This window comes from Xiphias gladius, chromosome 1 (genome assembly GCF_016859285.1).
Source record: "Xiphias gladius isolate SHS-SW01 ecotype Sanya breed wild chromosome 1, ASM1685928v1, whole genome shotgun sequence".
Lineage (NCBI taxonomy): Eukaryota > Metazoa > Chordata > Actinopteri > Istiophoriformes > Xiphiidae > Xiphias > Xiphias gladius.
Genome location: NC_053400.1, coordinates 1,566,869 through 1,592,611, shown reverse-complemented (window position 1 = coordinate 1,592,611; position 25,743 = coordinate 1,566,869). Strand labels below are relative to the sequence as shown.

The window sequence follows — 25,743 nt, the reverse complement described above, 5'->3', positions numbered from 1 at the left end:
ATTAAATATGGGCGCTATCGGCTCCTAAGACGCAAGAAGAACGAGAAGAACTTCCTGTCTCCCCTGCTCTCCAAAAATGGCGGACACGTGTGGCCAAGTATTGCTGGGATCAGGGCTCACCGTCCTCTCCCACCCTCTGATGTACATTAAAGTCCTGATCCAGGTAAGACGGGAAGTATTCGTGCTAACGGTGGCAAGATGATACTGCTTCAGGAGCTGCTTTAGTCGTTATTAGCTCGCCTTTGTAAATAATGTATAACTAAACTAGCTAGTAGCTTTCAGAGGAAAGTATCAAACTCAATTGAAAATAACGCAGTTTAATGGTGGCTCGCTTATAAGTAAACGAATGTACAGTGTAGAACATGACTCAAGACCTTTCATTAATCACTATCAACGATGCTTTAATTCAGCATACATGTAATATTCATAGCAGTAAAAGTTCCAATAATAATTTCAACTACATAATCGTTCTGTCTCTTGTCCCTATGACCTTCTGTTTCCAAAATACTCTGTAGTGGGCGGAAGCGAGGGTTGTTAAAGTTCATGCTTTACTGAAATGCAGTGCGGCCTTTTTAAATATCTGTACACAGAATGTAAAAGAACACTTTATCGTCCTGAGACAATTCACACATAATAAGAGTTTTGTTTTCTAACGAGCCAAGGCGTATTAGGTTGTGATATATGGACTTGCTAGAGATAAGCGCTAGTTAGCTGTCAGCCGAGCAGCTCTATCCTGCTGTCTAACCTTAAAGCCTCTGTGTTGCTGCTGTTGCATTTGGAGAGAATTTCCTGAAGTGGTAAAGTGTTTTGTAGTCTCCACTGCTGGAAAGTCCATTCACAGTGGCTTTGTTGACCTGTTTCACAGTAAAAGGTCAGGGACGTGCTAACGTTTTGTCGAGCTAACATTTTGTTTTATAGCCCACAATTCTGATAGCTTTCTGTCTCCATGTATCTGAATTAACATATTGGTATCATTAATGGCTTTGGTTGCGAGCACAGTACTCGGGGATCTGTGTCCCTAAGTAACTGGTGACCTTTGGCCCACAAAAATAGTTATCACCAGCTAAAGTCAACGTTAATCATTTAGCCAACTTATTTTTTCAAAACTTTAAAATGAATTCAGCTGACAAAGTGACCAAAACATGGAGGGAAAATGGAAGCAAGTTGACTGAATGTGTCAAAAAGAAACGAAGAAGTGTGGGGGAGACAGTTTGCTGAGACATTATGAAAGTGCATTCAAAGAGTAGTTACAGTTAATGTTGCTTACCACTTTGCTATTATTATGGTGTGTGTTGTTAGGTAGGACATGAGCCGCTCCCTCCCACCCTGGGCAGGAACCTGTTTGGCAGACAAGTCTACCAGCTGCCTGGACTGTTTGCTTATGGTGAGTCTGACTCTCCATGCCAAGTCCTTTTCAGAAATTAAATCTGTATTTGTATTTATTACAGTGATCATAAGATGGCAGAAATAGATGTGCTTTTAATGTCTCCCTGTGGGTATTTAAACTTGTGCTACTGTATCTTTTACTTTAATGTAACATTTTGAAATGTGGTATTAATCATATATACATATTTGTTCATCTGGTTTTCCCCACGTAGACAAGGACACTATAATTTCTGATGCTCTGTGGATGTTACAGCAGTTTTTTCTGCTTTTCAGTAGGGATATGAGGCTCATAGAAGTAAATATTTTTTTTGTACTTAAATACAAACAAATTTTGCCTGACAAAAAAATCAGGCAAGTCTCTTGAGTTTCTCTAAACCTTGCACTGTAGAGTTTTCCCTCTTTAACAAAATTATGTTTACTTTCAGTGTTTCATGACTAAAGGCATTTTGTGTATCCTTGAGGCCTTACAAACATGAGTTCATTCATGTCCACATGCACATGTTTAATAATACTAATAAAACAGGGATCCACTGGTAAAAATTTAGCTTCGTAGTGCTAGTAGTGGTCAGAAACTCCACAGTGTATCTTTTTAAGTCAAATAAGTTCAATTCAATTTATTTATATAGCGCCAAAGGCACTTTAAAGATTAAGGTCAAGAACTTACAATATTATACAGGGCTCCAGACTAACATTTTACATTGGTTGCACTGGTGTGTCTAACATTTTCATTTAGGTGCACCAGCACATAATTTAGATGCTCACAATTATTCGCTGCGCCTTTTTGAGCCGCAATAATACTTTTTAAGTGTTACCTTTTTTGGCCGTTTTATCATATCTGAGCCATGGAAATTGGACAAGCCATTCTTTGCGAAAAGCATATACAGTATTTTGGCCTTTTTGTATGTTGTAGGCTCTGGTTCTGGCTCTGGCTTGGAGTCAGATGAGGCCATCTCTGCTGAAGATGTACAGTTAGGGATTACGCAACAAGTACGGTACTTGCAGTTTTGAGGTACTTGTACTTTACTTGAGTATTTCCATTTCATTCTACTTTATACTTCACTCCACTACATTACAGCGGGAAATATTGTAGTTTCTTCTCCCCTGCATTTGACAGCTTTAGTTACTAGTTACTTTTAAGATGAAGGTTATACAAAATGTATCATAGAACAAGCCTTTAATTACAACATATTGTTAAAGATTAAACCAGTGGTTTCCAACCTTTTGGCTTCTGATGTCTTAAAAAAGCAGCGCCTGATCGGGGTCTCATTTCCGACCCTGAGTTGTTAAGCTTCACCAAAAAGTTTTTTTTTTTTTTTTTTTTCCCTCCTCTTCCCTCTAAACTTCTTACATGGTTTCATTTCAATAAATGTTCAAATCTAATCAATTGAATCTAAAGAATCTAATAATGTTATTTTTATATATATATATATATATATATATATATATATATATATAAAATATATAAAATATATATCTCAGACGGACCAAACCCGTACTTCTATACTTTAACTACATTTTGCTGCTAATACTTATGTAGTTTTACTTCAGTAGGGGTTTTGTTTTTTTTTTGTGCAAAACTTTTACATGCAATGGAGTATTTTTAAATTGCTGTATTGGTACTTTTACTTAAGGATTAAGTAAAGGATCTGAACACTTCTTCCCCCGCTGATCTTACCAGGGACAGGGGAGACAGGTGGTGGAGCAGTCACCTCCGCCGATTATGTTGGGTCTGGGCTTGGCCTTTCAGGGCCAGGGATATGGCCAGGCACCGCAGCGTTTTTCTCGATGAAAAAACATTCAGTCGTTCTCTTCATTTTGAATTACTGGTATGTTTTAAGGTTTTGATGTCACTCGAGGAGGAGTAGCAGGCGTGGTTTCACATGTACACATGCCTAATTTTTTTCCCCACCCACAGAGCCAATCAGAGGCAGAGTAAGGGCAGGTCTTCGCAGAACAGGTGGAAAAAAAAAAAAATGCTGCACACATGCACACACAGAGACAGGCCTGTGAAATGTCAGGTGCACCGATGCTACCAATGAAAATGCTTAGTTGCACTTGACAGATATTTGGTCGTATGGTCGCCCCAAATGGTAGCACTCTGGAGCCCTGTTACATAGAGAAACTCAACAGTTCTTGCCATGAGCAAGCACTTGGCCACAGTGGAGAGGAAAAAGTCCCTTTTACCAGGAAGCAACCTCCGACAGAACCAGACTCAGGATGGCCATCTGCCTCGACCGATTGGGTTTTAAATTTTCAAAATGAAATGTTCATCAGCTGAAAATGCCTGTGCTTTGCCCGCCAGAGCACACGTCTGTATTTATAACTCATCGAAATTATGATTTTGCTTGTGAACAATCTTTTATTTTCTCATTTCCATGGCAGAGATATACATTCTGTGTAGTTCTGTGTTGGATTGGTTAGCAGTACTGATGTCCTGCCAACGAGTTGTTCTGATCAGACAGACTCTGCTCAAGAAAGCAAACCCCATTTCTGACCAAAACATTCTAGCTAGGAGGGATGCACAAATTTGTCAGCTTTACTGTGTACCTGCCAGAGAGAGATGAAATTGGGATGGCTTGTCACACATGTAGGTTCATCCACTCCATTACTGCCTCATACTGACACTTCCATATCATGTTGTGCATAGTTTATGTGTTAAAACCACACCACCAGCTGCTGTCAGTTGGTTCCAGTGGCCGGTGTTCTGGTTGATCCGAATGGTGTAGCAGCAGTGTCTCCTTTCTTGATTTTCCCTGTCTCGGTTTGCTTTCCTCCGCACCATCTCCTTCTCAGTATATTCTGGCTCAAACTCATATGCTACAATAGTCATTCTGTAGAAAGTATAGTTGTCTTCTTTTCATAGCTGCTCCTCATCATATTCATTTTTGTATACTAGCTAGTCATCTAGCCCTGATCATCTGATGATAGCACACATCTAAGTTACATGTAGTGGAATGTTGTGTTTATGAGCTGTTGTATATCTAAAACTGCCTTACATTTTTAAATTAGCAAAATAATTTTCATAGAAAAAGCTTTGATGTTTTCAAACATCACAGCTTATGAATGAAATATTAAGTGGCAGCAGACCTTCATCCCCACCCTTTGAATGCACCACTGGCAAGGATTCACACATCATTCTGCCATTTTTACATTATTAGAACCCAACAATTTAAAATAAGCTTAATGAAAACCAGCACAAGTACATGTTTGTTTTTGTTTTTTTACAATGCATTAGCTATGTTGAGCAAACTTAAGGTGTCTGAGTTTATTTTAATAGCGTACTAAAATGAACTGGAAAAATTGGGTTACTGGAAGAAAGGACAAATATACTTAAAATTTGCACTGCCAATTCGTAAATGGTTGTCAGTAATGTAACTTGTAAGCACCAAGAATTTACAAGGCTGATTGTGTAAAACTAGTGGTAAGGTCCTGGAAACTCTGAAACAATGTTTTGTTTTTTGCTAAGGCTATGAAAATGAGGAACTTGATATCTCAGGAACGCCTTGAGGGAAGTCTTCAAATTTGGCACAAAATTCACTTGGACTCAAGGATGGTCATAGGTCAAAGGCCAAGGTCACTGTGACAGTCACAAAACAGTTTTGCTGTAACTCAATGATTCATTATTATAAGATGCTACTCATATCTTTTATTAAATTCTGCTACACTACATATAGTGTATTATGAGTCTGGACAGACATGGATGTAAACTGCAACTTTTGATTTTTGGAGGAGGCATACAACTCCGAGTTAAACATTAGCTTAACTAATGTAGCAGTGCCATGTCTAAATAATTGGTCAACACATGTTTGTGGTTTCTTAAGGCATCTAGATAAGCAGCATACTGTTTTTAAACTGTCTGTTATGATTTATCCTACTGCATATTTTCTGAATTTTTTAGCAAAACACATCGTCAAAATTGATGGAAAAGTGGGTCTCTTCAAAGGACTTGTTCCAAGGCTCTGTGCTGGCACCATCGGCACTGTTGTGCACAGCAAAGTTGTGCAGGTAGGCCTAACTACATTAAGTTCTCCGTAAATTAATTTAATCAAACCTATAGCTTGCTCCTCAGATTAAAGTACGGATGTAATGATATACTTGTATGGCGGTATAGTGCAATTAGCATTGTCCTGAAAGCTTTTCCTTTGACATTGTGTGATTTGATTACATTTTTTTTGTGCTCTCTGCTCAGGGCACGGAGAGATGCTTGAATGATTTATTATATAACTGATGTGTGTGTATATGACTATACAATTGTACTGAGATTGTGTCTTAATGAACACTACATTTTCAGACAGCAACAACAGCCAGTTTTGCTTTCACAATAATAGAGTATTAAAAACAAACCCATATTGACATGGGCAGTTTTATAATGTTAACTGCTACTCTCATTACAGAAATGTCAGGAACAAGGCACACCTCAAGTAAGAGTTTTTTTTTCTCATTTATTGTTTGAACTGTTGCAAATTACATATCAGCAGGATGTTATGTACATTGGTACTGTACGTTTGTCAGTGACTGTTGACACTACCAAAATACAATTTATCGTAGGATGCTTGTCTATCTGATACTGTGTGTAAAGGGACTGTGTGAGACACTAAAGGCCAATCCACATGAAAAGTGTTTTTAGAAGCGTTTCTGATGTCTGTAATTTGCCCATCTCACAGAACAGATAGCCTCCAATCTTCTGGAGAGACATAGCACAGTAGACTTATAACATAAAGATGTGTCACAATAATGAGACTAATACTAAAACTAATAATTATAATAATAGGGTAAATAACAATACTAATAAAACTAAATATAATAATAGTTGATAATCATTATATTTGAAGCAGTGGGTGTTGTGCAGTATCATGGGGGCAGTAGGTGGTTCGCGGTCACAGATCCAGACTCTGCAGCACCAGGGGCAGAAATACCTGCAGAAAGCGACAGGAGGAGAGAGATGAGAAAGAACTAAACTACGGGAGAGAGGTCCAGTTCATAGGTCCATAAGTACAGCGACACAATTTTCGTAATTTTACCTCTGTACACCACCACGATGGATGTGAAACAAAGCCATCAATATGCGATTGAAGTGTAGACCTTCAGCTTTTATTCACGGAGTTTAACAAAAATATCACATTAACCGTTGAGGAATAACAACCATTTTTATACATAGTCCCTCATTTTCAGGCTCAAAAGTAATTGGATAATTCACTGGCAATCAGTTTCATGACCAGGTGTGACTTTTTCCCTTGTTATTTTATGACAAAATAAGCAGATAAAAGGTTTGGAGTTGATTCAGAGTGTTGAATTTGCGTTTCGTAGCTGCTCAGGGGAACTCTCAATATGCGGTCCAAAGAGGTGTCGATGCAAATGAAGGAGGACATCATTAGGCTGAAAAAACAAAACAACCCTATCAGACAAATGGCAGAAACTTTAGGAGTGGCCAACACAGCAATTTGGTACATTCTTAAAAAGAACGAATGCACCGGTGAGCCCAGCAACATCAAGACCATGGAAGACAACTAAAGTGGATGATCGCAGAATTGTTTCCTTGGTAAAGAAAAACCCTTCACAACATCTAGCCAGGTCAAGAACACTCTCAAGGAGGAAGGTGTATAATTGTCAAAGTCTACAATCAAGAGACGCCTTCATGGATGTAAATACAGAGGGTTTACCACATGGTGTAAACCACTGGCAACACTCAAGAACAGAGAGGCCAGATTAGACTTTGCCAGAAACCCTCTAAAAAAGCCTGCCCAGTTCTGGAACAAGATCATTTGGACAGATGAAACCGAGATTAATTTGTACCAGAATGATGGGAAGAGAAGAGTATGGAGAAGGAAAGGAACGGCTCATGATCCAAAGCCACCACATCATCTGTCAAACATGGTGGAGGCAGTGTTATGGCATGGGTGTGTATGGCTGCCAATGGAACTGGGTTACTGGTGTTTATTGATGATGTGACTGTTGATAGAAGTAGCAGGATGAATTCTGAAGTGTATAGGGCTACACTATCTGCACAGATTCAGCCAAATGCTGCAAAACTGATAGGACGGTGCTTCTCAGTACAGAGGGATAATTACCCAAAACTGAAAAATCATGTAAATTTCATAGAAAACTGACCTTTTTCAGGGATTAAGAAGTTGGTTCACTTATGGCTTTCCTGCAGCAATGGAGGTAAATTAAACCTTGAAAGTTAATGCATACAATTCCTACGGGTGTCCTAGCTCTTGTTGGCTACTTACAAAAACCCTCTGTTTGTACAAAGGTGGTGTTGGAACAAACTGTGTTACTACACCCTCTGATGCATTATTAGGACAATACTGTGCAGGATGTAGTACTGTATTTTGCTATCAGAAGGGTGAGGAAAAAGGCAAGTAAAAAAAAGAGAACCAAACAGTTGCTTCACATGATGGAAGTAACTCAGTACATTACTCAAGTACTGTACTTGAGTACAATTTTAAGGTACTTGAAATTTACTTGAGTGTTTTATGCTATTTTATACTTCCACTCCAAATGTCAATTATCCAGTATCTACCAAAAAACAAAGATTAGAGAAAAAGTCAAAAAACTGAAAACAGATTTGTGTATCAGAACGTTGTTTTTTTTCTTCTTTCGTCTCCCATTAATCATCTGACGACCCCCCCAGATTTATCTGGTGTCCATGTATAGAAAACACCTCCAGTAGCTACAACAGTAATATGCTGCTACACACTGATGCTTCAGTATTAATCATCTAATGATGTCATATATAATAAATTATCAGTCAGAGACCAAACAAGTAGTTCTACTTTAATACTTCAACAACCCTTTGCTGCCAATGCTCGTGTACTTTTACTTCAGTAGGATTTTTCATGCAAGACTTCTACTTATAAGGGAGTATTTGTACATTGCTTTATTGGTACTTTTACTTAAGTAAAGGATCTGAATACTTCTTCCAACACTGAGGAAGACCAGCACAGTCTCCAGACTTAAACCCCATGGAGCTTGATTGGGATGAACTGGAGACAAGGTGAATGCAAAGTGGCATGCAAGTGCAACACATTTGTGGGAGCTTCTGCAACAGAGTTGGGACAAACTTTCCAAACAATGTTTCATTTCCACTGAAGATTAAAGGATTTGAGATTGCGTGATTTTTTTTTTTTTTTTTTTGTCAATTATTTTAATTCTGGGAATGGTTTGTTGCCGTGGGGTGGATGGACCAGTGTAAGATTTAAAGGAACAGGGGCAAACGAACTCTGCTGTTCTTGTCCTATGCCTTGGGGCATCTGTGGCTCAGGAGGTAGAGCGGGTTGTCCACTAACCAGAAGGTCAGTGGTTTGACCCTCATTTGACCCCCGTTCGCATGTCCAATTGTCCTTGGGCAAGATACTGAACCCCAAATGTGAGAGTGTGTATGTGTGTGTGATTGCAGTGTGTGTGCGAATGGGTCAATGCTTGTAGTGTAAAGCGCTTTGAGTTATTGATAAGACTAGAAAAGCACTATATAAGTGCAGTCCACTTCCCACTTGCCCTTTTGAAATGCAGACATTTCGGGAACTCTTTGCTGTGTATTGTAACCACAAGAACTTACTGCCAGTTTTGGTTCCGGGGCTGTGGCTCCGTGATAATTTCTTACTTCCTTAAGAATTTATCAGGGTTGAGGTTACAGATCTGAATGTTACTTAATTGTCAATTATGAATAACATTCGTTCAAACTGCAAACAAGCATTAGTTGTCCACTAAATCAATGTTAGGATTTGGGATGAGAATTCATTTGCAATGTTGTTGGCATTTAAAGCAGTGTGGCCTGCTAGGAAAAGTATTAGACTAGTCTAGGACATGAAGAGAGAGAGTGGGTTGTAGAAAGTAAGTGAAAGAAACCAAACTTAATTTATTAATTGTTTCATTATACTAAAGTAGAAAAGTAACTAGAAATCACTCAACAGATCACCACAATTGGAGTCTTTTTCTTTCAATGTCCATTCTATCTATCCATATCTTCTTTCCAACATCATGCAACAGTAAATGAAAAAGAATAAAATGCTAACTACGTGTTATCTTGTCACATGAATAAAACTGTTTAAAAAAAAAAAAAAAAAAAAAACCCAAATACCATTGTTTTCCATTACTTATTTAGCCTGTGTTCATGGTTCTTTGAATAGGAAATACAAACAGGAATGATACAAAACACACAGGAATGCACTGAAAGGACACTCTTTAATCCATGGGGTCAAAAAGGTACATGGAAGATTATCCCTGGGCTGCTAGGAACACTTATTGGCTGTCAACCCTCATGTCTCTCCCACCTAATTTGTTGTCATCTGTTTACTGTATCTTTCTAATAAAGACATAAAATGACTTTAAAAAAAAGACTTTATAAAGATATGTAATCCAGAAGTTTGTCTCTGTTGTTCAGGCACTGGGCGGCCAGCAGAAGGCTATGGAGGGCTCCCTACAGCATGTTGTTAACGAGGTAGGACACTCATGCAGTTACAATGAGATACTGCCAGAAAGCAACACACCAAACGAGCAAATTCATCACATTGTTTATTTTTTTTATTTTTGTGCTACATCCCTGAATGTCTGTGTTTGAGTGAGTGAGTGAGTGAGTTGAGTTTGTGATGAAGTTACACCATCAGTCAGCCGAGTGTTGGAGTTTCCCCATTGGTCGTTGCTCTTTAAAAATGAATCGGCGCCAACAGCTTCTAATATGTCATCACGAGGGCGTTTACAGACAGTGTTGCCAACTCAGTGCCTTTTCGCTAGATTTACTGACTTTTCAGACCCCTGTAGCAACTTTTTTTTTTTTTTCACAAAAGAACCCAGCAACAAATCTAGCGACTTTTTGGACAAACCTTTGCTACTCTCTGTAAAAGAGCCGCCAGTATTGCCTCATGAGCGTGAGGGCGGGTTTTCCCTCCGCAGGCATACCTCTCTATGCGTCTCATTTATTTGACCGCATGGAAGCCGACGCAGATGTCAATGAGCTTATAACTTTCTCTCTGAGAACCACAGCACAACCATCGTCTTAAACTTGTGTGTGATGATTTTGTCAAATGACGCTGCAGTTATAAAATCAGGATTGTAGCAGTGTAGAGCAGCAGCTTGGAAATGGCTTGAAAGTGACTGCTGGTTAACATGTAGTCTCAATGGTTGGTGTTTCAGTCACTATTTCATACGTGTTTTGTTGTCTGAAACAGAAAAACATGTAAATGGCTTTAAACAGCTTTATTGGGAATTCAGCTGCAAATCAGATCCGTCTATTTTTACCATACATTTCTGCAAGGCATAATGAGAGCGTTTTTTTTTTTTTTTTTTTGGGGGGGGGTTCAAGGTGAAAAAAAAATACGATGCCTGGATTATGCTAATTAGTGTATTATATCATCTAGTGACATTTAGCGACTTTTTCTAGCAGGCTTTAGCTACTTTCCATTTAAAGTAGTTGTTTACAACGATTCCACAACAGTTTTCAACTACATCCTCAATTTCGCACATTGACCATACACAGTCCAGCGATATACAAAGTTCTGACCTAGCGTTGTTATTTTTAAATATATTAGATACCCTCTGTGTTTTGACTGTTGTTACTGCTCACAGTGTACGGTAGCTGACAATTCCTCCCACACCTTTCACTTCTCTTGTTATGGTCTGTTAAGGTTTGTCATTACATCATTATATTTACAGTATACAATATATACCATGTATACATATTTGAATTTTTTGTGGCGATATATGCATTTACACGAGAGATGTGCATATACACATGATCACCAACAAAGACGGTAAATATGATTTAAAAATTTTAGGCTAAAGATGTAAACTGCACCATTTCTAGTATTTAAAAGAATCAGAAAGGCATTTAACACATTTGCTAGACTTCAAGGATACAACCAGTGGTTCTTGGTGAGAAATGCTGAATGTAAACAGACCTTTAGAAAAACTCCACAAGGCACCTTTAACCTCTGAATCCAAAATAGCTTTCCAAAAACAACAAAACAACTCCACTTCTACATCTGGGAAAATTTGATGAGTTATCTTCAATATCTTTTGCATTGTCACCGAGGGAAATTAAATTGTGAATAAACTTAAAATTAGCTTCTTTAATTTTGTTAAGTGTAAATAAAAAATGTATTGTTGCACATACTCCGAAAGCTGTTTTAAACACTTTTAACGGTATTTAGACAATCAGTCATCACTTTATCATCTACTTCTGTTAATGAAATATCATTTTTCTTGTAATAAATTCCTTTATTACAAGAAAGAAATGACATCCTATAAAACGTTGTAAAAAAATGTTTTTAATTTAGATTTTCTTTTGAGGACCAAGCCAGGTAGATATGTAGAATGTAGTCTTAAAGACATTTGTAATGGTCTTGTCCATTAGATATTACTAATCTTATGATTTTTCATAAATACATGTCAGTTGGTTGATTTGTCTTTTTACTATCTCCACAGACAACAAAAGAAATGATAGCTCGTTCCTGTGCCACGATTGTAACACATCCCTTTCATGGTATGTCATCAATGTCCGCAACCGCTAAAATATTTCAGATGGTTTTAACTGACTCACTACAACATTATTCATGTGATACCTACATTGGTTGTATGAGAGCTTGGAAAAGGTTTCAGTTATGACACATTTGAAGTTTTAAATTTTGGCATATGTGTATGGGGAGACACAAGTCTGCATTTCAAGTAAGCTTTCCTCGACTTGTTTTACAGTGATTACTTTGCGATGTATGGTCCAGTTTATTGGGAGGGAAACAAAATACAGGTAAAGTTTTAGCATTTTAGACATAAACCTCATGAGAAGAGCCATGAAAATAGTTTAAAACTAAAATCCTTTCTTCTATTCTCAGTGGGGTGTTTGACTCCATCATCACAGTCTACAGAGAAGAAGGCATACTGGGCTTCTTTGCGTAAGTTTGACTCTGCTTTTCCTGAAGACGCTTCTTATAACTGCAGAACTTGGCTGAGAATCAGCATGTTTCCTTCAGTGTCACAGTGATCCAGTGACAGTTGTCTGAACATCCACGGCTACACTGCAGACAGGAGCTGATCATAGCTGGTTCAGCAGCTTTTAATGCAGACAGTTTGACTGAATGGAAACAAATATAGACTAAAAAACAGGACTTAAGTTGTAGCCATAGCATAACTCAGTTTTTTCCATGGTAACATTTTAATTTCTGTTTACATCTCCCAAAGCCCCCAAAAAAGGATTATCCCCCAAATTAAAATAAGACAAAAAAAAAAGCAACAGTAGGGGTTATAAAGTCCAGTGATATTAACTTTTTTCATTTTCATTTTTTCATTTTTGACTTTGATTTAATTTGGTTCTTATATTCCAGGAAAACTGACACACTCCTCTATCCCTTCATAAACCGCTATTTGTTTTGTTGACAAGCTTTGGATATAAAGACAAAAAAGTCAACGATTGCACCCACTGGGCTGTACAGTTGTCTCAATTTTGTTTGAAAACCCCTGGTGTTTATGATGGCTAATGAGCCACAAAAAATGGCCAAATTGCGGGACTGAAAGCACTTTGTAGATGTACTGGATTACATTACAGTTTTTTTCTCTGTGGTACAAAATTAGGAAAGCCCTAATAAATCAAAGTGCAAAGATAGGGTGGTTATAAATTATTCTGGCTGTATTATTTATACAAGGCAGGCCGGTACATGCACAGCTCAGCTATAGAATGCCTGAGAATGGAAAACTGGATCAGTGGCAAACTGGATTATAACCTTGACTGTTAGTGTTAAATTATTATTTTTTTACAATGTTATGATCTTATATCCAATATACCAAGATGTTTTGATCAGAAATAATGTTGTTGTGTATTTATTCATTTTTTGTTTTGTTTTTTTTCCTCTAGTGGTTTGATTCCTCGCCTACTGGGTGATGTGCTGTCCCTGTGGATTTGTAACCTGCTGGCACACCTCATCAATACATACGCCATTGATGACTCGGTATGCCACCTCTTATACATCACTTAGTTCAGTTAAGGGTGTTTTATTCTGTATAGGGCTCTGGTTTAACAACGTAATTGCCCTGAGATCAATCTGTCAGACAGCACCTATTTACAGGTTGTGTACACGGCTGTAGTGGAGGGTAAATGCACAGAAACACTGTGCGTTGTGCACCTACCACTCATATTCTGAGAGAGAATTTACACAATCGTTATACCTGTCAGCGTGCTCAAACTGGAGTCAATTCTGCAGATTCTAGGATTGCTTTTTTTTTTTTTTTTGCAACTGGAACATTATATTCCGATGTCAGAACCTTTGAATCCTGTCAACACAGAACGACTTATCAACTCATGCAGGATATAAAACAATGGAACCCTCTGTGCTGGAGGCGCATACAAAGCCAGAGGGTTCAGAGAAGTGATGCTAATTTATATTTCCTTAATCAATTATTTGATGAGTTGGCAACATTAAGTTCTTAAAACTTGACTCGAATTTTTTTCCATAAAAAATAGTATTTTTAAACTACTGGAATGGGCCATAATTGTAGTAAACTCCAAGTAAATTAGGTATTTGAGCAATAAATTAAATATGATTTAAATTATTAAAACAAAATAATGCCTTAACTTAAAATTGCAGTGCCCTGACCCCAGTTTGTTGCTAGTAATCAAATGGCCAGACAAGTTAAAAATGTTAAACGTGGCTAATAATGCTACACAACTTCCAGGGTTTCCTGGAGGACATAAATTACATGAAATTGAATATGTCTGTTTCATGTCAAAAGACCTGCACCTGTACAGCATTTCCCATAACGATGGCTTTCCCCTATACTAATGTTACAGCAGAACGCCTGTTCTCCGCCACTGGAGACATAATGTTAATGACAGAGCACTCTGCTTTTTGATTTTAAAAAATTTTTTTTTTTAACAAAAACATTGTGATGTCGGTCAGTACATTACACTTTCGATTCACTCTCGAATCATGATAGCAGGAATTAGAAGAGATTCAAACCCCTACTCTTCAACAGCACTGTACAATCAGAGTGGACTGTTTCTGTAGTTCCAGAAAATCCAACCGAGTGATATATCACATCAAATTTAGGAGTTGCATTCTTCATTTATATCAGATCAAAAATATAAGTTTATAAACTCATAGTGTTGAATCATGATCTTTGGTATTTGGAGAAATTGGCTGTGTCAGATGAAGTAGTGTGCAGCTGTTATTTCAAGGTGTCAGATACATATTTAATCCACATTTAGGCAGACCTAAATAATTATGAGGGTGGACTCAGCAGATACTAAGGATTAAGGGGCTCAGAGCAGAGTCAGGTCCAACAAAACTTGATCTGGACTGACTGATATTACTAGAGTAACTTCTGTGGTGCTCTTCACTGTCTGACATGCAGCTCCCCAGCCCGCACTGATGGTTTGGCATCAGCATGAGCCTCTGCATAGCTGGCTAAACTGGAAAGCTACCACACAACAACTTTGTGGAATCTCCATTATGTTGAATGGCCAACAAGCAGCTAGATGCATTTGGTGCTTTTCTTGTTGCATGTAATTAATTGGATAATTACATACCAACTAGATGTGATGAAGACCATATAAAGTGATACATATTTGCATAACACCAACAGCAAAGATGAATGGAATGTAAAGAATAAATTTATTAAAAGAGTAACAGTCCAATTGTTCCTTTAACATGCAACATGCAACTGTCCAAATCATGTCATATCATTAATTCACCATATAGGGTAACAGATGCCCCGGTCTTCATTACTGAGCAGGAAACGCAGGATGCAAAATTGGAGAGAGAACAGACCCAAACAGATTATGGACCAGCCAGGGAGTCCGTTGAAGGACAGACATGAACAAATTCTGAGAAGGCAAAAAACAGTTTTTTAGCCACAATCTAAATCCAGCTAAGTTCAACACCCAAGCTTCTCTGTGTGCCTGAAGTAAGGTAGGCTTTACTCAGCCTTTATTTTACCACTACAGCCCTGGTTGTGTGCTGCCAAAGACCTGACTTAGATATTGTCTTTTAACCCTAAGCACTGCCCCTCCACGCAGTGAGATTCATGCTTAGGGTTTGCGTTGAGCAGTCTTCAGTCCAGGCTCAACTACAGAATTAACACTGTGAATCTGTTCCTCTGTACAGATGAGTCACACAGGAGAAATCAAGAACTGCTCTCAGGCTGTGACAGGGGTAAGTCTGACAGACATGCAGTACCACAGTCCATTTGTCTGTAGCTTGTTGTTTGATCATGTTCCTCCTCCTGCTCTTTCTTTCAGTTCTTTGCCAGTATGCTCACATACCCTTTTGTTTTGGTGTCAAACCTCATGGCTGTCAATAACTGCGGGTGAGTTGACAGGTTATATGCTGTTGTAAATCATCAAGTGTTGGATCAGACACTCATATTTCCACTTTCCTTTAGGCTCGCTGGAGGCCTGCCTCCCTATGCTTCAGTGTATCCCACCTGGGTGGACTGCTGGAGGCATCTAAGCAGAGAGGTAAATGCATCATTTACCTAACACCTGTGTGACAAACACTGGGTCGAGATTAACCAGATGTAGTCTTAAACCCTGCATTGGTTGGATCACTGCATCTTAACATCTATAGTGCATTTTACATTGTACACAGTGGTTTTTATTACATAGCTTTTATTGTTCTGAAGTCTGAAATGAAAGCTCATCACATCAGACCAGCACTAAGACAATAAAAACAGAAGTCCTCTCATTACTGTCACTTATTAATTCAATGACAACTTGTGCTGATTAACCTGAACGTCTGCTTTGAGCATCCTGGTAACTCTGACCATTCTAGATTCAGGCATCAGTACATTCAATGTACAAGCAACATAGAATTGGAGGATGACATTTCTCGATTAAATCAGGCCAAGATATTTTTTTCTTTGACCACAGCTAAAGAACTGATAAAAAGGCAGAGGCAACATGCTCACAATTTTGAAGCACATACGTCATCAGAATGGCACTCGTGAACATGGACAATGTTAGAAGCTTCATATTAGACCCACAGGTACCCACCACAGTGTTGTTAATCTAGGTTCTGTATTGAGGTCTTGGCACTACTGTATATTGTGGTGTTTTTATGCCAAAGTAAATAATCAACAGCATAGTTTACCACAGGCAGCCCAGGCTTTCAGATTAAATAACATTTCTGTTATGTGCAAACCAGATGGGTAAATCGCACCTAGCCTGTTTGGCTCTGTTCATTTGGGCTAGCATGAAAGCTGTCTGTTGAACGGCCGCAGACCACACCAAAGTTGGCTTGAAGTCGGATGAAAGCAACGCAGGCCAACCTTGGGATTTAGCAAATGTAGACTATAGCATGATTAGCATGAATTCAAAAGCTGAACTGCTCTGAAATGAATCTGCTAACTGTTACCTGTTAAGGAAACCAAGGAATAAGTGATTTATAGAATTATGGTAACATGTTACCATAATTCTATAAACTAACAATGCTCATAATCAGATATTTCTCTGTGAGCTCTGTGAAAGCAGAGAAGATAAATGAACACATCAGCTTCCGAAAAGTGCTGCATTACCTGCTGTCTGTGTCCAGAATTTGATTTCCTAACATGGGTCCTATGTTGTGGTGATGATGTGGGATGACATCTAACTGTCCTATAAATGAGTGCCCTGTTATTCCACATGACCTCATGTTTTACCGCTCATGGACATTTTTGAAAAGTCGGCATGAACATGAAACAAACCTGACCTCGGTCTGCACCACCTGAACTGAACTACAGGTGCAAAAGGGACCAAAGCTTAAAGCCTATTAATTGGACAGGAGTCAACATATTTTTCTGGAACACAAAAAGCTTTCTAATTCCTGATCAATCACAAAGATACGATTTTGTCATTCACCCGAGAAGTGAAGGGTTGCTGGACTAGGATATTTAATCCATTGTGTGTAGATTTTCAATGCATTTGTCTCATCAAAACACAAAGATCAACTGTCAGCTCCTCCCAGATGGAATAAGTTCATTTGAATTGCTGCACAGAACTCAAACTATGGCATGGATACAAATGGTTGGAACCCTTCACTATCCAGTCCAATGTCTTTTGAGATTTGTCTTTCTTGTTAAGTGTTAACTTAAAGCCAGTCTTATTAGAGGTCAAATTATCCTTATTATCCAATTATGTCCACAACACATGTAAATGAAATGCTCAGTTTCCCAATGGAGTTAGCAGGCGCAGTGATCTTCTCATACGCCTTGAGTGTAAAGCTCTTTAATTTTTTTTTGTTCTCCCCTAGATTTACAAACCTGAAAACAACTGGCATTTAAGTGACATGTATAGAGTGAGTTCAGCCACCACTAAATTCTTTCCTCTCTTCATTCCAGGGCAACATGAGCAGAGGCAACAGTTTATTTTTCCGGAAGCTTCCAGCAGGAAAGATGTACGCAATTGACCAGAAGAGATTTTTTTAAAGCCTCAAGAGAACTGACTTGAACATAGTTGTGATAATAAAACATAAAAAAAAACATTGCCTGATCTCGGGTTTGGACAGTCGGCACTTAATTTTTTTTGTATGTACTTGTTTATTCTGAGGTATTTTTCTTTAACAACCTTACATCATGTGGGGGGAAAAAAAAGACGAAAAAAAATTAGTTTCAAGTCAAATTCCAGCAGGTTTTGTTTTATTAACAGAAATTTACAGATTGAAACTGCTGGTGTGTAAGACAATGAGATGGGACATGAAAGCATTTCTTTTTAAACCCAAATGTACAAAAACTGATGGGAAGATGGCTCATGCTGTCAACAACCTGTCTGCATAATGTGATGACAGACCAATGTGTAAGTGCCCCCCTTCCCCGTGTTTTTTTTAATATACATTAACTATTAATAATGACTCCCCTTCATCCACGTGATGGGATTTGTTTGTTTGAAAACAGCACTTCAGTCTGCATGTGGTAATGTCTAATAATTCACGTTAATGATCAAGTGGGACCTCTTGTCATGTGGTATTGTCTTGATGTGTTAATTATTGTTAAGATCACTGCTGGGCGGGCTTATAATGCTAATCAAAAGGAGGTAAAAGACTCGGAGGGGGTTGTACAGAGGCATGGAGAAGAGCCTGAGCTGACCAAAATCTCTCTGGCACTCTGAACAGTCAAGTGCTTGTATCAACTCATTCTGAGTGACCCCAATAAAAACAGATTTTTATGACCTTGTCTTTCTTGTAAGGTGTGTGATGTAGAATTGGAGAAGTATGTGAATCCCTGTTAAAAATGCAAAGGGTTCCAGCACACAAACAAGGTATGAAGTCGAGAGCTGCTTGGATACAGATGTTTTATGAGCTAAAGGACTGTGCTGGCACAGTTTTTCTTCCTGTCAACAAAACCAACACAATGTTTTCTAAAAAGTATTGTGTGTATCAAAGCCTGATATCCAGTCGAGACCAGAAGTATTTGGAAAATTCCTTTTTTTTTTTTTTGTTCAGTGTTCTGTGTTTTTTTCTGTTCTCTTTACTTCAGCACATTAACTCTGAAATAAAAAAAAAATGCTTCTACATCAAAATGCCAAGTCTCAGCTTTAGAGTAGGTTTACATTAATCTAGAGCTATAACTTTTAAGTGTCCAAAGTTTAGGGGTTTACAAGTAACAGACAGACACATGAAGTCAAACAAAATCATATTTAATATTTAGTGTAAAATCCTTTGCAGTCAGTGACTGCTTGAAGTCTTTGACACACAGACGTCAGAGGACACTTTGTATCTTCCCTGGTGATGCTCTACCAGAGCGTCACTAAAGCCTCCTTCAACTGTTGCTTGTTATGGGGTCTCTCTGCCTTTAGTCTGGTCTTTGGGTCATGGGCTGTTTCTTTTTCACACACACTTGACTCTTTCGATCATTTTGACAGAGGTTGATTTTGTTTCATCAGTCCATAGAACTTTGTTTCAGAACTCCACCACTTATTTTTTGTGTATTTTTGTGAACTGCAGCCTGGCTTTTCTGTTTTTGATGATTACCAGAGTTTTGCAACTTGTGGTGAATCCTCTGAGGTTAAGGTCATGATGTCTACTCTTGATCGCTGACAAGGAAAGATGTACATCCACATCCTGGAGAGTGTTCTTGACTTGCTGTGCATTCATAAATGGGTTTTTTTTCACCATGCAAATGTTTTTCCACTTATCCACAAGACTTGTGCTCCTCTGTATACCCACTCGTTTGGTTGGTTTTGGCAAACCTACGACCTTTGATAGATATTTGCTTTTTTAAAAACCTCACTGTCTTCTTCGCCTCCGTGGTGACCTCTTTACTCCTCATATTGACAGACAGCTCCACCTCAATCTAAATGGCAACTCTGAGCCACGTGTGAGCTCTTTTTGTGCATGAACTAACATTGAAACAACACACAGCTGCCCAGAAACATTTAGCAGCCAAGTGTCCAATTACTTTGAATCCTTGCAATGTGGGCACTGTATGTTAAAAGAGCTATGTCCCACACACAGTTCTTTCTGTATTGATGTGAACCCACTCAAATTAAAGCTGAGACGTGGCACTTTAATGTAGGGTCTATTACGTTATTTAAAACTGATTGTGCTGAAGCTCAGAGCCTGAAGAAACAAAGATATAACTGTCCAAATACTTCCAGTATTGACTATATCCTCTGTGCCATAAAGCTCTGTTGTCCAAAAACAATTAAAAACACGTAAAATGGGTAAAACTGGTTCTTATTTAATTGGTTCTCATCTTTTCATTGGATTTGTTGAGAAGAAAAACTTACAATTACACCAGCTTCATCCTTCAGTTTGCATGGTACAAAAGCCGAAAATTAAATACACAGTTTACACAAGAAAAACCTCTGCAGGGAGAAGCAATAGTTGAAGCAACACCTGTGCTCTATGTGCAGTAATTACTGTGTATCTAGACCAAGTATAACAGTCCTGGACCAACAGTTACTGTAGCAGTGGCTATTTTCAATGAGACAGTACAGTATGCAGTGATATAAAAAGTAACCATCATTTATATGTCAATACCCAGATGTTGAGTACCTCTGTAGTCTAGATAACTGAGAAAGGCTCTAAAAACATTAAATGCTTTGTGTACTATTACTTTGGGACACAAACGCAAATTCAGTTTTCAACTTTGCAGGGTTATAATTTACAGCAAGCAGCAAACTGGAATGAAAGACAATTCCTCTACAACATGGCATTAAAAGAACAGTGGTAGTAGTAATGAACTACCTCATGGTAACGAGAAGTGTATTCAAATGTGAGAGAAGTATGGAAGGTACAGTCTGATATGTAATGGAAAGTCTCAGTGTGCCTGGCAGCAATATGCAATAACTCGTTCAGTGGTTTGTGGAAATGGACAATGTAATATTAAATGTTTTTTAAGAACACTAACAAATAATCGGCATATAACTCACTGCTGCAGGCTCTTTACTCAGAATAATGATGGGTTATACATAAACCATCGGTCAGTGTTTGGTTAAACCTGACAGAACCTTCCATCATCAGAAGAGGACAAAGGAGTAAATGAGTCTACTCCTGTTTCCACACTATGTGTTAGAGGCACAACTCCCTGTGTCTTCTGCAGGTTTGTTACCAGTGTGTTGAGTGTTAATGTGTTGAGTCATTTCCTTGCGGTTGGATGCGGTGTGGCCACACTGCACACACGTGTAGCGCCCTTTAGTGTGCTCCCAAAGGATGCGTCTGTTGCAGGCCATACCTAATGCATGAAAGGACAAACACTGTATGAACAAAGGAATTGCATATAACAATTTGAAATTCAAAATATTTTTTCTCCATGATCTATCAAACTTGACTCACAATCAAAAATCACATGAAATGCTTCAATCTTGGCCAGCAAAGTTTCACATGACCCAAAGAAACTGCAGACGGACAGCGGGTTTCTACACATCTTAGAAGTAGAGCCAGACTGATACTGGATTTTAGGGAGTATGTTATTTCTATCTATATCCACACACACACACCCACCCACACACACAGTTGTTTTGAGGTCTATTCACAGATTTCTGATGATGTTTAGGACTGTTAGGGGCCATGGTCAAACCTTCAGCTTGCACCTCTTGAGGTAGTCCATTGTGGATTTTGAGGTGTGTTCAGGATCATTATCCTGTCGGAGAAGTCGTCCTCCTTTCATCTTCAGCTTTTTTACAGACTCTGTGATGTTTGCTCCTAGAATCTGCTGGTATTTAATTGAATCCATTCTGCCCTCTACCAGTGGAAGGTTTCCTGCGCCACTGGCTGCAACACTAGCCCAAAGCATGATCAATCCACCCTCATGCTTAACAGCTGGACAGGTGTTCTTTTCATGAAAGTCTGCTCCTTTTTTCTCCAAACATTACTGCTCATTGTGGTCAAAAAAATCTATTTTAACTTTATCAGACCACAGGACTTGTTTACAAAAAGCATCAGGTTTGTTTAGATGTTCCTTTGCAAATGCCTGATGCTGAATTTGTGGTGAGGACCTAGTAAAGTTTTTTCTGTTTTCTGATGAATCTTTCATGAAAGTCTTATCTGTGCAGGTGTCGCTGCACCTTAGAACACTAAACCACCACTCCAGAGTCTGCTAAATCTTTTGTAGACAAACGGGGGTTTGGTTAACTCCCATTTCTCGATTACCTGAATTAACTACCACAAAAGACTTTGCTATCTTCTTATAGCCTTCTCCTGCTTTGTGGGCTTCAATTATTTCAATTTTCAGAGTGCTAGACAGCTGCTTAGAGCAGCCTCTGGCTGCCAATTGTTGGGACAAGCTTTGAGGAGTTAGAGTATTTATGAAGCTTTAAAATTTACATCATTTGGCCTTTCATAAGCTAAAAAGAAAGAAAAATGTGTATATCTTTGTTGTAATAGGTCTAGTAATTAAAAGCAAATAATAATAATAAAAGTAATGCATCAGCAAATGTGTCAATACAGTTATGTCAAGAATTTAAAAAACTATCCAATTTTTAATTGTCCAATTATATATCAGCCACTGATGTATCTTGCATCCCTAATCTCATGGTGTTCATCAGTGAATGGAGAGTCAACTCGATCCACGGATGATCGTGAGATGCAGATGAAAGCACTAAAAAACGCTAGTGAGTGGGCCTAGAGTTAAGATTATTTTGTTAAAAAAAAGATGTAACTAAGTAAAAATAAGGACATTGTGCCCTAGGATAAATCTGAAGCAGCATGTGCATAATGTGCTGCTCTTTGTTGCCTGTGGTGTTTCTAAAGCATCAACAAAAGTAGACACAGCTTGATGTAAAGGCTCACATAGAGAAAACCACATGTGAGCAGCCTGAGTGAGCATCTGCAGTTTCTTGTAGCTTAGATGACAAATTTAGTACCTTTAATGATTTTGTCACAAAAGCACTCTCTGAGGGCACCGCTGAAGTAAACAGGTAGCCACATGTGGAAGGTTCCAGCCGTGTGCTTTAAAGTGAGGAGAGGCTCACCTTGATTTTTCTTCCAGACTGCTGAAGACCCAGAAGGAGAGTGAGGAGCTGATACTGGAGAAGGTTGGACAGGCTCAGGAGACCTGGTCTGTATGTGGTTCTGACCCTGGGCATCAGAAGGGTCAGGAGCTGCTGATGGGCCATCCAGGTTAAGAGATGGAGGCAAATTAGAGGCTCCATTTCTGAGGAGAGGCTGGGGAACTGCCTCTGTGAGCTGCTGAGGAGCAAGCTGGGGAGGGGAGGTCTCCGGGTGAGACAGGAAGGAGGGACTGAGCAGAAGGGAGACAGCAGAGTCTGGCTGAGTAACAGCGGTGGGGAAGGAACCATCTTGGTTTGGGATTTGAGAGGGCAGTTGCTGGGGTGTAGACACTGATTCCAGCCGTGGGGGGTTCTGGTCCATGGCCATGGAGGTCATGTTTAGGTTGGTCAGTGCAGCAGGCTGAGGGGGCGCTGGTTCAGTCGGCTTTGTTTTGCCCCGTGGCACTTTGGAACAGGTGTGCAGGTGAGTCAGGAGGCCACGGTAGGACCGCAACTTTGTACGACAGCTCTCACACCTTCAGAAAAAGAGGCAACATGGCATGACTCTAAAGATATTTTACTAATGCGTACACAGTATCTCAGCTGTGAGTAAAATAAATATCAACTCACAAGAAGAATATGTTGGGTTTGTGATGATGCCTCATATGTTCCATCAGTTTCTGCATGTTGGGGAAGGAACCACTGCAGCCAACAGTGGAGCACAGCAAGATCTTTCCTGAGGACAGGACAAACAGTTCAGTTTACCTGATGGGATGTGGCGTATGATCTCTTATAACCCCTCCTTCTCATCTCCAACCCAAAAATCACACACACGCAAAAATTATAGCCCGCGTCACAATCCATCAAAGTCACAACACAGAAAACAAGATGAAGAGGTGTGTTACATTTGACTGTTGTCCAGCAGAGGGCATGTGGCATGGAGAATTCATGTCACAATGAAAAATGATTCAATCTGTTATTCTAGACTGAAAGCTCAATAATTCTACTTTCTAATTTAACTAAGGCACAGCAAAGGCATATATGAAAAAGAAATGCATAACAGTGTGTGTTGTATTTCACTTCATTTGTTTGCTTTGTTTGCATTTAGGCATTGTAAAGCTTGCACACTCTTGCTTAAACGTCATTTCAGCTCCAGCTGAACTTGAAACTAAATTTTAAATAATTAATTGATGATTTTTTTTCTCATTTGATTAATTATTTGGGGTTTTTTCATTTGTTCTCTGTACTTTAAGTGGTCTGATTTTACTTAATGTTATTGTGCTGAACTGTCTTATCTGGATTTCCTATGTAAAACTCCGTTTTGTGCCTCATAAATGGAGTTTGTTCTTATTTAGCTTCTAACGCAAGGACTGTGGATTGTGCCTCGTCAGTTGTGTTTGGGAGGGATCTCCTCACAGCCAGTACTATCAGGAGAAAAGATGATAATGAACCAGAACCAGAACCGGCCCCTCTCTAACATTTGACTTCTTTTAACACGGAGCTATTGGCGTAACATTACAACAGCCCCAAATGGCTTCTATACTACGCACACATGGGTTTAAAGAAAAGCTCACCAGGAACGGACTGAGCCGTGATCTCATGGTCGTTGATGTGGCTTTCCAGGGCGCTCTTGTCCGTGTACACCCGCTTGCAGCCGTGTAACGGGCAGGGTGTCCTCTTGTTTCCTAAAATAGATAAACAGCAATTTACAAAATGCTGTACGTATATGTACTAATGTAACAGCACTAGTGTAAAAAATGCCAGTTACTTCGCGACAGAACTCGAGCTGTTAGTTAGCATCCTAGCTAGGTGGCTGGTTAGCGTTGTCACATAGCTACTATCGTTAGACACAATTGCATTTAAACGCGGCCGATTTTCCGTCTACCTGCAATATCGAACCTAAATTACAAACCTCCGGTTCCATTTTCAGCTGTCTGTGACACTGTGCTGCCTGAAGCCATCACTGTGACAAGAGTAGTTGAGCTCTGCAGCTACGGCGACAATGGAGGGAGCTCACTAAAGGACTACAAAGGCCAGAATGCAACGCGACGACTACCGCGCGCATATCCATTTTTTTTTTTCCGTGTTTGCCCCCCCAAATAGACACAAACGAAACTAAAAGTTTTCTTTCAGGATACGAAAGTCTGTCCTTGTTTTTTCTTTTTTAAATTTACATAAGTAAGCTTTGGTTATAACTTTAACTTCTACTTTTAAATATGTTGATAAATGTAATTGGTTTATAAATGGAAATGGAAGATTGGTCGCCTATGAAATATTGAGCGAGGTAATGAAAATCACTCTAAAGAACACAGGATCAATTTAATTTAATTAGAGTGATCATTTTACAATTCTGCCTCACATGTACCAACCCACACATCAAGGTGGTAAATTGGTGAATGAATGAGACTGAGGGTCCTCACCATTTCTGAAGGTCTACACTGTAACATTTTCTGAACATAGCCCTATGTCAGGCGGGTTTATCAAATGGATAAAATGGGAAACTAACCTGGGACCCCAAACACTCAGGGACCCCAAAAATCCCAACATCACTGTGTTTCAGTTACTTTTTCGAAATTTGATTCACTTCAAATTTGTTGTAAAATTTGCAGTCTCACAGGTCCTGCGATATGGCCTCGACAAGTGGCCATATCATGCACTGGGGCCCTTTCTTAAAATCCAATTTATAATTTGAAAAAATACAGTGCTCATATGTGCATATACTTAAATAAAGTGGTGTTTAATGAAATTACCATGAGTGAAGTGATGCACAGAAAGCCTGGGGCCAGGTTATTTCAGCATAGGAATACTCTGCCATTTGCTTTGTACTGGATGGGAACCACGAGGCAACAGGGTACATATCCAAAGAGAGGGTAGGAAGTGGCTGGGTCGACTGGGGCCCAAACAAAAGCTACTCAGTTGAAATTGAAATGGAACATTGAAATGGAACATTGTCCACTTTTATTCAGCTG

General features: G+C 39.0%; 2 protein-coding genes across 2 annotated transcripts; one reads left to right on the top strand and one right to left on the bottom strand.

Moving 5' to 3' along the window:
• Nucleotides 1-18,516, top strand: mtch2 (mitochondrial carrier homolog 2). Its single transcript, XM_040124374.1, has 13 exons — nucleotides 1-163; nucleotides 1,300-1,384; nucleotides 5,285-5,391; nucleotides 5,781-5,807; nucleotides 9,770-9,826; nucleotides 11,809-11,866; nucleotides 12,076-12,127; nucleotides 12,213-12,272; nucleotides 13,229-13,322; nucleotides 15,477-15,524; nucleotides 15,611-15,678; nucleotides 15,754-15,829; nucleotides 17,686-18,516. The coding sequence occupies exons 1-13, from the start codon at nucleotides 77-79 to the stop codon at nucleotides 17,770-17,772; spliced, it is 906 nt and encodes a 301-aa protein (XP_039980308.1). The 5' UTR covers nucleotides 1-76; the 3' UTR covers nucleotides 17,773-18,516.
• A 1,486-nt stretch (nucleotides 18,517-20,002) lies between these two features.
• znf414 (zinc finger protein 414) lies at nucleotides 20,003-24,820 on the bottom strand. Its single transcript, XM_040124362.1, has 5 exons — nucleotides 24,687-24,820; nucleotides 24,349-24,459; nucleotides 23,405-23,510; nucleotides 22,757-23,310; nucleotides 20,003-21,018 (listed from the first exon to the last, which is right to left on the bottom strand). The coding sequence occupies exons 1-5, from the start codon at nucleotides 24,733-24,735 to the stop codon at nucleotides 20,849-20,851; spliced, it is 990 nt and encodes a 329-aa protein (XP_039980296.1). The 5' UTR covers nucleotides 24,736-24,820; the 3' UTR covers nucleotides 20,003-20,848.
• Nucleotides 24,821-25,743: the final 923 nt, after the last annotated feature.